This window comes from Mixophyes fleayi, chromosome 3 (genome assembly GCF_038048845.1).
Source record: "Mixophyes fleayi isolate aMixFle1 chromosome 3, aMixFle1.hap1, whole genome shotgun sequence".
NCBI lineage: Eukaryota > Metazoa > Chordata > Amphibia > Anura > Limnodynastidae > Mixophyes > Mixophyes fleayi.
The window spans coordinates 6,135,379-6,148,772 of record NC_134404.1 but is presented as its reverse complement, the minus strand read 5'-3'; the positions used below and the strand labels follow the sequence as shown (position 1 = coordinate 6,148,772).

General features: G+C 55.7%; 1 protein-coding gene across 5 annotated transcripts in view; it reads right to left on the bottom strand.

Moving 5' to 3' along the window:
* Positions 1-636: 636 nt before the first annotated feature.
* AGBL5 (AGBL carboxypeptidase 5) overlaps positions 637-13,394 on the bottom strand; it is a 79,288-nt gene continuing 66,530 nt past the window's right edge. For 4 of the 5 annotated variants that reach the window (XM_075201044.1, XM_075201048.1, XM_075201046.1 and 1 more), the window contains 2 exons: positions 13,149-13,258; positions 637-1,539 (listed from right to left, as the gene is read on the bottom strand). In XM_075201044.1, coding sequence (XP_075057145.1) covers positions 1,462-1,539; positions 13,149-13,258 — 188 coding nt within the window. In that variant the 3' untranslated portion in view covers positions 637-1,461. The remainder of the gene's footprint in view (positions 1,540-13,148; positions 13,259-13,394) is intronic. The other variant, XM_075201047.1, reaches the window with a different exon arrangement.

Here is a 13,394-nt window from a genome sequence, read left to right as displayed (position 1 = left end):
TTTTAGGCCATTACTTAAATCTACCATTGATAGGAAAAATGTGAATTATTTGAATTATTTTGCAGTTAATTCCATTTCCTTGAAGTGCTCCAGGGCAGCCCAATATATTCCCACCCAGATTGTATTATATGTTTCAGAAGACCATTTGAATAAAATGGTCTTGAGTGAAGATCACTGCTCTGATTCATCTGCACACAGCATGTAGAGAAGGAGCCTTTCCTTTCCGCTGGCTGCAGGTATCACAAAGAGTTGTTCTGGTTTCCTGTGTCCTAGACAAGAGCATAGAAAGGTCTCTGACAGATTTAGAGGATGCAGTTTCTTCTCTTTAAGCTGTGAAAAGGGAGCCGGTAGTGCCTCTTGCTGGATGAGGAATAGACACTAGAAGTAGTGGAGGACGGGGAGGATCTGAGGAAGATACTCACTGAGGGGTGAGATTTTGTTAGATCTGTCCCTAATTTTACCAAACAGAAGCAAACCCACCATAAAGGCTGCCATGGAGAAGTGAAGAGGAAAAAAACCTTCCCCCACATTGTACATGTATTTGTGTGTATTTAGTAGATCTATTACATAATCATTGGAATGTACTATGTTGGTATGATTGCGGTCACTCCCAAATACAGAATACGACACATTGAGCACAATTAAATACAGAGATTTATTTAAATACATTGCATTAGGCTGCAGAGGACGACAACACCAGGACAATATTAAAACCTGTCACACGATTGTGAAACTCTATTTACAATGGGAGATAAAATCACGTACAAAGTAGTATCGTTTATATCAAAGTCCATATTAAAATAAAAAATCCAGCGGACGCCACCTTACATTTACAAAAAAAAAAAAAAAGTGTTTAAAAGTTGGGACGTGAGCAGTCCGCAGAGCTGGAGGCCGATTTCATACAAAACATCACTGAGATCAAGAAACAACATCTGTATAAACAGTCAGGATTCATGTGGTAATGGGAACACAGTGGAATAAAACATCTGGCTTTGTTCTTTCTCCACGATAGTGAGATTGACATCTTCACAGCACAATATGATTAAACACACACAACCGTGGTGAGCCGACAACCACACAACCGTGGTGAGCTGACAACCACACAACCGTGGTGAGCCGACACAACCCCACAACCGTGGTGAGCCGACACAACCACACAACCGTGGTGAGCCGACACAACCCCACAACCGTGGTGAGCCGACACAACCCCACAACCGTGGTGAGCCGACACAACCCCACAACCGTGGTGAGCCGACACAACCCCACAACCGTGGTGAGCTGACACAACCGTGGTGAGCTGACAAAATACAAAGCCGTGGTAAAACGTGAGTGCAATGATAATAAAATAACGGTGAGGGTGTCGGGAGGAATGTGGAGCTGGGAAAACTCTATAAACACTGTGAGGCTATTGGTCCATGGCTCTCCTGACATAGCACCATTCAGAGTCTGCAGACGTGGTCCTCAGCCCTCGGCACAGAAGGACAGGACGCTCTGGTACGAGGAGAGGTGAGCCTTCTCGGATGAGACTGCTGGGAAACTCTGAAAAGAGAGAGAGGTGAAATGAAGAGGTTATAGACCTGTTGGGAGGGAGCGGGAGTCTTATCTGCATCACACAAAGACCAGATCATATCCCACAGTCCCCTTTACCACCCACAGTTCAGATTTGAAAAATCTATTTCCCTTCACTTCTCTATAGTCGCCTATAAGTTTTGTGTATAGTAAATGCAGAAAACGGAGACGGGAGGAGGGGATTTGCAGGTGGGTCCTGAGACAAATGGCGTTTGAATCGGTTGCATATGCATATGTGTAGAATATCTCCTCCTAGATTTATGTCCACACACAGCTACCGTAGAGACTGCACTGTCCAGGTGGTGAGTGGCAGTTATTAATGTCAGTATTAGGAAGCAGTAAGCTGCAGTGCTATCCTGGGAGGGTCCCCCCAGTATTAGGGAAGCAGTAAGCTGCAGTGCTCTCCTGGGAGGGTCCCCCCAGTATTAGGAAGCAGTAAGCTGCAGTGCTCTCCTGGGAGGGTCCCCCCAGTATTAGGAAGCAGTAAGTTGCAGTGCTCTCCTGGGAGGGTCCCCCCAGTATTAGGAAGCAGTAAGTTGCTGTGCTCTCCTGGGAGGGTCCCCCCAATATTAGGGAAGCAGTAAGCTGCAGTGCTCACCTGGGAGGGTCCCCCCAGTATTAGGAAGCAGTAAGCTGCAGTGCTCTCCTGGGAGGGTCCCCCCAGTATTAGGAAGCAGTAAGCTGCAGTGCTCTCCTGGGAGGGTCCCCCCAGTATTAGGGAAGCAGTAAGCTGCTGTGCTCTCCTGGGAGGGTCCCCCCAGTATTAGGAAGCAGTAAGTTGCTGTGCTCTCCTGGGAGGGTCCCCCCAGTATTAGGGAAGCAGTAAGCTGCTGTGCTCTCCTGGGAGGGTCCCCCCAGTATTAGGAAGCAGTAAGTTGCAGTGCTCTCCTGGGAGGGTCCCCCCAGTATTAGGAAGCAGTAAGCTGCTGTGCTCTCCTGGGAGGGTCCCCCCAGTATTAGGGAAGCAGTAAGCTGCTGTGCTCTCCTGGGAGGGTCCCCCCAGTATTAGGGAAGCAGTAAGCTGCAGTGCTCTCCTGGGAGGGTCCCCCCAGTATTAGGGAAGCAGTAAGCTGCTGTGCTCTCCTGGGAGGGTCCCCCCAGTATTAGGGAAGCAGTAAGTTGCAGTGCTCTCCTGGGAGGGTCCCCCCAGTATTAGGAAGCAGTAAGCTGCAGTGCTCTCCTCGGAGGGTCCCCCCAGTATTAGGAAGCAGTAAGTTGCAGTGCTCTCCTGGGAGGGTCCCCCCAGTATTAGGGAAGCAGTAAGCTGCAGTGCTCTCCTCGGAGGGTCCCCCCAGTATTAGGAAGCAGTAAGTTGCAGTGCTCTCCTGGGAGGGTCCCCCCCAGTATTAGGAAGCAGTAAGTTGCAGTGCTCTCCTCGGAGGGTCCCCCCAGTATTAGGGAAGCAGTAAGCTGCAGTGCTCTCCTGGGAGGGTCCCCCCAGTATTAGGGAAGCAGTAAGCTGCAGTGCTGTCCTCGGAGGGTCCCCCCAGTATTAGGAAGCAGTAAGCTGCAGTGCTCTCCTGGGAGGGTCCCCCCAGTATTAGGGAAGCAGTAAGCTGCAGTGCTCTCCTGGGAGGGTCCCCCCAGTATTAGGAAGCAGTAAGCTGCAGTGCTCTCCTGGGTGTGTCCCCCCAGTATTAGGGAAGCAGTAAGCTGCAGTGCTCTCCTCGGAGGGTCCCCCCAGTATTAGGAAGCAGTAAGCTGCAGTGCTCTCCTGGGAGGGTCCCCCCAGTATTAGGGAAGCAGTAAGCTGCTGTGCTCTCCTGGGAGGGTCCCCCCAGTATTAGGAAGCAGTAAGTTGCTGTGCTCTCCTGGGAGGGTCCCCCCAATATTAGGGAAGCAGTAAGTTGCAGTGCTCTCCTGGGAGGGTCCCCCCAGTATTAGGGAAGCAGTAAGCTGCAGTGCTCTCCTCGGAGGGTCCCCCCAGTATTAGGAAGCAGTAAGTTGCTGTGCTCTCCTGGGAGGGTCCCCCCAATATTAGGGAAGCAGTAAGTTGCAGTGCTCTCCTGGGAGGGTCCCCCCAGTATTAGGAAGCAGTAAGCTGCAGTGCTCTCCTCGGAGGGTCCCCCCAGTATTAGGAAGCAGTAAGTTGCAGTGCTCTCCTGGGAGGGTCCCCCCAGTATTAGGGAAGCAGTAAGCTGCAGTGCTCTCCTCGGAGGGTCCCCCCAGTATTAGGAAGCAGTAAGTTGCAGTGCTCTCCTGGGAGGGTCCCCCCCAGTATTAGGAAGCAGTAAGTTGCAGTGCTCTCCTCGGAGGGTCCCCCCAGTATTAGGGAAGCAGTAAGCTGCAGTGCTCTCCTGGGAGGGTCCCCCCAGTATTAGGGAAGCAGTAAGCTGCAGTGCTGTCCTCGGAGGGTCCCCCCAGTATTAGGAAGCAGTAAGCTGCAGTGCTCTCCTGGGAGGGTCCCCCCAGTATTAGGGAAGCAGTAAGCTGCAGTGCTCTCCTGGGAGGGTCCCCCCAGTATTAGGAAGCAGTAAGCTGCAGTGCTCTCCTGGGTGTGTCCCCCCAGTATTAGGGAAGCAGTAAGCTGCAGTGCTCTCCTCGGAGGGTCCCCCCAGTATTAGGAAGCAGTAAGCTGCAGTGCTCTCCTGGGAGGGTCCCCCCAGTATTAGGGAAGCAGTAAGCTGCTGTGCTCTCCTGGGAGGGTCCCCCCAGTATTAGGAAGCAGTAAGTTGCTGTGCTCTCCTGGGAGGGTCCCCCCAATATTAGGGAAGCAGTAAGTTGCAGTGCTCTCCTGGGAGGGTCCCCCCAGTATTAGGAAGCAGTAAGTTGCTGTGCTCTCCTGGGAGGGTCCCCCCAGTATTAGGGAAGCAGTAAGTTGCAGTGCTCTCCTGGGAGGGTCCCCCCAGTATTAGGGAAGCAGTAAGCTGCAGTGCTCTCCTCGGAGGGTCCCCCCAGTATTAGGAAGCAGTAAGCTGCAGTGCTCTCCTGGGAGGGTCCCCCCAGTATTAGGGAAGCAGTAAGCTGCAGTGCTCTCCTGGGAGGGTCCCCCCAGTATTAGGAAGCAGTAAGCTGCAGTGCTCTCCTGGGAGGGTCCCCCCAGTATTAGGGAAGCAGTAAGTTGCAGTGCTCTCCTGGGAGGGTCCCCCCAGTATTAGGGAAGCAGTAAGCTGCAGTGCTCTCCTGGGAGGGTCCCCCCAGTATTAGGGAAGCAGTAAGCTGCAGTGCTCTCCTCGGAGGGTCCCCCCAGTATTAGGAAGCAGTAAGTTGCAGTGCTCTCCTGGGAGGGTCCCCCCAGTATTAGGAAGCAGTAAGCTGCAGTGCTCTCCTGGGAGGGTCCCCCCAGTATTAGGGAAGCAGTAAGCTGCTGTGCTCTCCTGGGAGGGTCCCCCCAGTATTAGGAAGCAGTAAGTTGCAGTGCTCTCCTGGGAGGGTCCCCCCAGTATTAGGAAGCAGTAAGCTGCAGTGCTCTCCTGGGAGTGTCCCCCCAGTATTAGGAAGCAGTAAGCTGCCGTGCTCTCCTGGGAGGGTCCCCCCAGTATTAGGAAGCAGTAAGTTGCAGTGCTCTCCTGGGAGGGTCCCCCCAGTATTAGGAAGCAGTAAGCTGCTGTGCTCTCCTGGGAGGGTCCCCCCAGTATTAGGAAGCAGTAAGCTGCAGTGCTCTCCTGGGAGGGTCCCCCCAGTATTAGGGAAGCAGTAAGTTGCAGTGCTCTCCTGGGAGGGTCCCCCCAGTATTAGGAAGCAGTAAGCTGCCGTGCTCTCCTGGGAGGGTCCCCCCAGTATTAGGAAGCAGTAAGCTGCTGTGCTCTCCTCGGAGGGTCCCCCCAGTATTAGGGAAGCAGTAAGTTGCAGTGCTCTCCTGGGAGGGTCCCCCCAGTATTAGGAAGCAGTAAGCTGCCGTGCTCTCCTGGGAGGGTCCCCCCAGTATTAGGAAGCAGTAAGCTGCAGTGCTCTCCTGGGAGGGTCCCCCCAGTATTAGGAAGCAGTAAGTTGCAGTGCTCTCCTGGGAGGGTCCCCCCAGTATTAGGAAGCAGTAAGCTGCTGTGCTCTCCTGGGAGGGTCCCCCCAGTATTAGGAAGCAGTAAGCTGCAGTGCTCTCCTGGGAGGGTCCCCCCAGTATTAGGAAGCAGTAAGTTGCAGTGCTCTCCTGGGAGGGTCCCCCCAGTATTAGGAAGCAGTAAGCTGCAGTGCTCTCCTGGGAGGGTCCCCCCAGTATTAGGAAGCAGTAAGCTGCAGTGCTGTCCTGGGAGGGTCCCCCCAGTATTAGGGAAGCAGTAAGCTGCAGTGCTCTCCTGGGAGGGTCCCCCCAGTATTAGGAAGCAGTAAGCTGCAGTGCTCTCCTGGGAGGGTCCCCCCAGTATTAGGAAGCAGTAAGTTGCAGTGCTCTCCTGGGAGGGTCCCCCCAGTATTAGGAAGCAGTAAGTTGCTGTGCTCTCCTGGGAGGGTCCCCCCAATATTAGGGAAGCAGTAAGCTGCAGTGCTCACCTGGGAGGGTCCCCCCAGTATTAGGAAGCAGTAAGCTGCAGTGCTCTCCTGGGAGGGTCCCCCCAGTATTAGGAAGCAGTAAGTTGCTGTGCTCTCCTGGGAGGGTCCCCCCAGTATTAGGAAGCAGTAAGTTGCAGTGCTCTCCTGGGAGGGTCCCCCCAGTATTAGGAAGCAGTAAGCTGCTGTGCTCTCCTGGGAGGGTCCCCCCAGTATTAGGAAGCAGTAAGCTGCAGTGCTGTCCTCGGAGGGTCCCCCCAGTATTAGGAAGCAGTAAGCTGCTGTGCTCTCCTGGGAGGGTCCCCCCAGTATTAGGAAGCAGTAAGTTGCAGTGCTCTCCTGGGAGGGTCCCCCCAGTATTAGGAAGCAGTAAGCTGCTGTGCTCTCCTGGGAGGGTCCCCCCAGTATTAGGAAGCAGTAAGCTGCAGTGCTGTCCTCGGAGGGTCCCCCCAGTATTAGGAAGCAGTAAGCTGCAGTGCTGTCCTGGGAGGGTCCCCCCAGTATTAGGGAAGCAGTAAGCTGCAGTGCTCTCCTCGGAGGGTCCCCCCAGTATTAGGAAGCAGTAAGCTGCAGTGCTCTGCTGGGAGGGTCCCCCCAGTATTAGGGAAGCAGTAAGCTGCAGTGCTCTCCTCGGAGGGTCCCCCCAGTATTAGCAAGCAGTAAGCTGCAGTGCTCTCCTGGGAGGGGTCCCCCCAGTATTAGGAAGCAGTAAGCTGCAGTGCTCTCCTGGGAGGGTCCCCCCAGTATTAGGGAAGCAGTAAGTTGCAGTGCTCTCCTGGGAGGGTCCCCCCCAGTATTAGGAAGCAGTAAGTTGCAGTGCTCTCCTCGGAGGGTCCCCCCAGTATTAGGGAAGCAGTAAGCTGCAGTGCTCTCCTGGGAGGGTCCCCCCAGTATTAGGGAAGCAGTAAGCTGCAGTGCTGTCCTCGGAGGGTCCCCCCAGTATTAGGAAGCAGTAAGCTGCAGTGCTCTCCTGGGAGGGTCCCCCCAGTATTAGGGAAGCAGTAAGCTGCAGTGCTCTCCTGGGAGGGTCCCCCCAGTATTAGGAAGCAGTAAGCTGCAGTGCTCTCCTGGGTGTGTCCCCCCAGTATTAGGGAAGCAGTAAGCTGCAGTGCTCTCCTCGGAGGGTCCCCCCAGTATTAGGAAGCAGTAAGCTGCAGTGCTCTCCTGGGAGGGTCCCCCCAGTATTAGGGAAGCAGTAAGCTGCTGTGCTCTCCTGGGAGGGTCCCCCCAGTATTAGGGAAGCAGTAAGCTGCAGTGCTCTCCTCGGAGGGTCCCCCCAGTATTAGGAAGCAGTAAGCTGCAGTGCTCTCCTGGGAGGGTCCCCCCAGTATTAGGGAAGCAGTAAGCTGCTGTGCTCTCCTGGGAGGGTCCCCCCAGTATTAGGAAGCAGTAAGCTGCAGTGCTCACCTGGGAGGGTCCCCCCAGTATTAGGAAGCAGTAAGCTGCTGTGCTCTCCTGGGAGGGTCCCCCCAGTATTAGGAAGCAGTAAGTTGCAGTGCTCTCCTGGGAGGGTCCCCCCAATATTAGGGAAGCAGTAAGCTGCAGTGCTCACCTGGGAGGGTCCCCCCAGTATTAGGAAGCAGTAAGTTGCAGTGCTCTCCTGGGAGGGTCCCCCCAGTATTAGGGAAGCAGTAAGCTGCTGTGCTCTCCTGGGAGGGTCCCCCCAGTATTAGGGAAGCAGTAAGCTGCAGTGCTCTCCTGGGAGGGTCCCCCCAGTATTAGGAAGCAGTAAGTTGCAGTGCTCTCCTGGGAGGGTCCCCCCAGTATTAGGAAGCAGTAAGTTGCAGTGCTCTCCTGGGAGGGTCCCCCCAGTATTAGGAAGCAGTAAGTTGCAGTGCTCTCCTGGGAGGGTCCCCCCAGTATTAGGAAGCAGTAAGCTGCAGTGCTCTCCTGGGAGGGTCCCCCCAGTATTAGGAAGCGGTAAGCTGCAGTGCTCTCCTGGGAGGGTCCCCCCAGTATTAGGAAGCAGTAAGTTGCTGTGCTCTCCTCGGAGGGTCCCCCCAGTATTAGGAAGCAGTAAGCTGCAGTGCTGTCCTGGGAGGGTCCCCCCAGTATTAGGGAAGCAGTAAGCTGCAGTGCTCTCCTGGGAGGGTCCCCCCAGTATTAGGAAGCAGTAAGCTGCAGTGCTCTCCTGGGAGGGTCCCCCCAGTATTAGGGAAGCAGTAAGCTGCTGTGCTCTCCTGGGAGGGTCCCCCCAGTATTAGGGAAGCAGTAAGTTGCAGTGCTCTCCTGGGAGGGTCCCCCCAGTATTAGGAAGCAGTAAGCTGCAGTGCTCTCCTCGGAGGGTCCCCCCAGTATTAGGAAGCAGTAAGTTGCAGTGCTCTCCTGGGAGGGTCCCCCCAGTATTAGGGAAGCAGTAAGCTGCAGTGCTCTCCTCGGAGGGTCCCCCCAGTATTAGGAAGCAGTAAGTTGCAGTGCTCTCCTGGGAGGGTCCCCCCCAGTATTAGGAAGCAGTAAGTTGCAGTGCTCTCCTCGGAGGGTCCCCCCAGTATTAGGGAAGCAGTAAGCTGCAGTGCTCTCCTGGGAGGGTCCCCCCAGTATTAGGGAAGCAGTAAGCTGCAGTGCTGTCCTCGGAGGGTCCCCCCAGTATTAGGAAGCAGTAAGCTGCAGTGCTCTCCTGGGAGGGTCCCCCCAGTATTAGGGAAGCAGTAAGCTGCAGTGCTCTCCTGGGAGGGTCCCCCCAGTATTAGGAAGCAGTAAGCTGCAGTGCTCTCCTGGGTGTGTCCCCCCAGTATTAGGGAAGCAGTAAGCTGCAGTGCTGTCCTGGGAGGGTCCCCCCAGTATTAGGGAAGCAGTAAGTTGCAGTGCTCTCCTCGGAGGGTCCCCCCAGTATTAGGAAGCAGTAAGTTGCAGTGCTCTCCTGGGAGGGTCCCCCCAGTATTAGGAAGCAGTAAGTTGCAGTGCTCTCCTGGGAGGGTCCCCCCAGTATTAGGAAGCAGTAAGCTGCAGTGCTCTCCTGGGAGGGTCCCCCCAGTATTAGGGAAGCAGTAAGTTGCAGTGCTCTCCTCGGAGGGTCCCCCCAGTATTAGGAAGCAGTAAGTTGCAGTGCTCTCCTGGGAGGGTCCCCCCAGTATTAGGGAAGCAGTAAGCTGCAGTGCTCTCCTCTGAGGGTCCCCCCAGTATTAGGAAGCAGTAAGTTGCAGTGCTCTCCTGGGTGTGTCCCCCCCAGTATTAGGAAGCAGTAAGTTGCAGTGCTCTCCTCGGAGGGTCCCCCCAGTATTAGGAAGCAGTAAGTTGCAGTGCTCTCCTGGGAGGGTCCCCCCAGTATTAGGGAAGCAGTAAGCTGCAGTGCTCTCCTGGGAGGGTCCCCCCAGTATTAGGAAGCAGTAAGCTGCAGTGCTCTCCTGGGTGTGTCCCCCCAGTATTAGGGAAGCAGTAAGCTGCAGTGCTCTCCTCGGAGGGTCCCCCCAGTATTAGGAAGCAGTAAGCTGCAGTGCTCTCCTGGGAGGGTCCCCCCAGTATTAGGGAAGCAGTAAGCTGCTGTGCTCTCCTGGGAGGGTCCCCCCAGTATTAGGGAAGCAGTAAGCTGCAGTGCTCTCCTCGGAGGGTCCCCCCAGTATTAGGAAGCAGTAAGCTGCAGTGCTCTCCTGGGAGGGTCCCCCCAGTATTAGGGAAGCAGTAAGCTGCTGTGCTCTCCTGGGAGGGTCCCCCCAGTATTAGGAAGCAGTAAGTTGCAGTGCTCTCCTGGGAGGGTCCCCCCAGTATTAGGGAAGCAGTAAGTTGCAGTGCTCTCCTGGGAGTGTCCCCCCAGTATTAGGAAGCAGTAAGCTGCAGTGCTCTCCTGGGAGGGTCCCCCCAGTATTAGGAAGCAGTAAGTTGCAGTGCTCTCCTGGGAGGGTCCCCCCAGTATTAGGGAAGCAGTAAGCTGCTGTGCTCTCCTGGGAGGGTCCCCCCAGTATTAGGAAGCAGTAAGTTGCAGTGCTCTCCTGGGAGGGTCCCCCCAGTATTAGGGAAGCAGTAAGCTGCAGTGCTCTCCTCGGAGGGTCCCCCCAGTATTAGGAAGCAGTAAGCTGCAGTGCTCTCCTGGGAGGGTCCCCCCAGTATTAGGGAAGCAGTAAGCTGCTGTGCTCTCCTGGGAGGGTCCCCCCAGTATTAGGAAGCAGTAAGTTGCAGTGCTCTCCTGGGAGGGTCCCCCCAGTATTAGGGAAGCAGTAAGCTGCAGTGCTCTCCTGGGAGGGTCCCCCCAGTATTAGGGAAGCAGTAAGTTGCAGTGCTCTCCTGGGAGTGTCCCCCCAGTATTAGGAAGCAGTAAGTTGCAGTGCTCTCCTGGGAGGGTCCCCCCAGTATTAGGGAAGCAGTAAGCTGCAGTGCTCTCCTCGGAGGGTCCCCCCAGTATTAGGAAGCAGTAAGCTGCAGTGCTCTCCTGGGAGGGTCCCCCCAGTATTAGGGAAGCAGTAAGCTGCTGTGCTCTCCTGGGAGGGTCCCCCCAGTATTAGGAAGCAGTAAGTTGCAGTGCTCTCCTGGGAGGGTCCCCCCAGTATTAGGGAAGCAGTAAGTTGCAGTGCTCTCCTGGGAGTGTCCCCCCAGTATTAGGAAGCAGTAAGCTGCTGTGCTCTCCTGGGAGGGTCCCCCCAGTATTAGGAAGCAGTAAGTTGCAGTGCTCTCCTGGGAGGGTCCCCCCAGTATTAGGGAAGCAGTAAGCTGCAGTGCTCTCCTGGGAGGGTCCCCCCAGTATTAGGGAAGCAGTAAGTTGCAGTGCTCTCCTGGGAGGGTCCCCCCAGTATTAGGAAGCAGTAAGCTGCAGTGCTCTCCTGGGAGGGTCCCCCCAGTATTAGGAAGCAGTAAGCTGCAGTGCTGTCCTGGGAGGGTCCCCCCAGTATTAGGAAGCAGTAAGTTGCAGTGCTCTCCTGGGAGGGTCCCCCCAGTATTAGGAAGCAGTAAGTTGCAGTGCTCTCCTGGGAGGGTCCCCCCAGTATTAGGAAGCAGTAAGCTGCAGTGCTCTCCTGGGAGGGTCCCCCCAGTATTAGGGAAGCAGTAAGCTGCAGTGCTCTCCTGGGAGGGTCCCCCCAGTATTAGGAAGCAGTAAGCTGCAGTGCTCTCCTGGGAGGGTCCCCCCAGTATTAGGAAGCAGTAAGCTGCAGTGCTCTCCTGGGAGGGTCCCCCCAGTATTAGGGAAGCAGTAAGCTGCTGTGCTCTCCTGGGAGGGTCCCCCCAGTATTAGCAAGCAGTAAGCTGCAGTGCTCTCCTCGGAGGGTCCCCCCAGTATTAGGAAGCAGTAAGTTGCTGTGCTCTCCTCGGAGGGTCCCCCCAGTATTAGGAAGCAGTAAGTTGCAGTGCTCTCCTGGGAGGGTCCCCCCAGTATTAGGGAAGCAGTAAGTTGCAGTGCTCTCCTGGGAGGGTCCCCCCAGTATTAGGAAGCAGTAAGCTGCAGTGCTCTCCTCGGAGGGTCCCCCCAGTATTAGGGAAGCAGTAAGCTGCAGTGCTCTCCTGGGAGGGTCCCCCCAGTATTAGGAAGCAGTAAGCTGCAGTGCTCTCCTCGGAGGGTCCCCCCAGTATTAGGGAAGCAGTAAGTTGCAGTGCTCTCCTGGGAGGGTCCCCCCAGTATTAGGGAAGCAGTAAGCTGCAGTGCTCTCCTGGGAGGGTCCCCCCAGTATTAGGGAAGCAGTAAGCTGCAGTGCTCTCCTGGGAGGGTCCCCCCAGTATTAGGAAGCAGTAAGCTGCAGTGCTCTCCTGGGAGGGTCCCCCCAGTATTAGGAAGCAGTAAGCTGCAGTGCTCTCCTGGGAGGGTCCCCCCAGTATTAGGAAGCAGTAAGCTGCAGTGCTCTCCTGGGAGGGTCCCCCCAGTACTAGGGAAGCAGTAAGTTGCTGTGCTCTCCTGGGAGGGTCCCCCCAGTATTAGGGAAGCAGTAAGTTGCAGTGCTCTCCTGGGAGGGTCCCCCCAGTATTAGGAAGCAGTAAGTTGCTGTGCTCTCATGGGAGGGTCCCCCCAGTATTAGGGAAGCAGTAAGCTGCAGTGCTCTCCTGGGAGGGTCCCCCCAGTATTAGGGAAGCAGTAAGCTGCAGTGCTCTCCTGGGAGGGTCCCCCCAGTATTAGGGAAGCAGTAAGTTGCTGTGCTCTCCTGGGAGGGTCCCCCCAGTATTAGGAAGCAGTAAGTTGCTGTGCTCTCCTCGGAGGGTCCCCCCAGTATTAGGAAGCAGTAAGTTGCAGTGCTCTCCTGGGAGGGTCCCCCCAGTATTAGGGAAGCAGTAAGTTGCTGTGCTCTCCTGGGAGGGTCCCCCCAGTATTAGGAAGCAGTAAGTTGCAGTGCTCTCCTGGGAGGGTCCCCCCAGTATTAGGAAGCAGTAAGTTGCTGTGCTCTCCTCGGAGGGTCCCCCCAGTATTAGGAAGCAGTAAGTTGCAGTGCTCTCCTGGGAGGGTCCCCCCAGTATTAGGGAAGCAGTAAGCTGCAGTGCTCTCCTGGGAGGGTCCCCCCAGTATTAGGAAGCAGTAAGTTGCTGTGCTCTCCTCGGAGGGTCCCCCCAGTATTAGGAAGCAGTAAGTTGCAGTGCTCTCCTGGGAGGGTCCCCCCAGTATTAGGAAGCAGTAAGTTGCAGTGCTCTCCTGGGAGGGTCCCCCCAGTATTAGGAAGCAGTAAGCTGCAGTGCTCTCCTGGGTGTGTCCCCCCAGTATTAGGGAAGCAGTAAGCTGCAGTGCTCTCCTCGGAGGGTCCCCCCAGTATTAGGAAGCAGTAAGCTGCAGTGCTCTCCTGGGAGGGTCCCCCCAGTATTAGGGAAGCAGTAAGCTGCTGTGCTCTCCTGGGAGGGTCCCCCCAGTATTAGGGAAGCAGTAAGCTGCTGTGCTCTCCTCGGAGGGTCCCCCCAGTATTAGGGAAGCAGTAAGTTGTTGTGCTCTCCTGGGAGGGTCCCCCCAGTATTAGGAAGCAGTAAGCTGCAGTGCTCTCCTGGGAGGGTCCCCCCAGTATTAGGAAGCAGTAAGTCCCCCCCCATCCCCCATCCCCGATATCAGGGAAGCAGTAAGCTGTCACTCTCTTATGCAGGCGAGTCCCCCTGGCAGAAGCTTGTGTGTGTGGGGGGGGGGGGGGGGGAGAATCTGGAGGACAGAGAGCAGAAAGAGGTACAGACCAGCCCCTGAGTTGCACATAGTTGTATATTACCCCCGGTGTAGACTGTGTCCAATATATAATACAGGCTTTAGAGGTAACCACGGCTTCTATTACCTGGTCAACAATCTCTTTGGTTTGCTCACAAATGAAGAGCGGCTCCTCCGTCTTGGATCTAAGGAGCGGCACAGAGCACACGGTTAGGCTGGATGTCACCGCTGCCAGATCTGGGAAACGTGGAAACAGGACATGTGTGTACTGGGCTCATACATGAGGTATGGAGAAGAGGAGGCATCATGAGACAAAATAACATCTACAACAATGCATCACTAGACAATATTGTGTTGTGAGCAGGATGCAGCA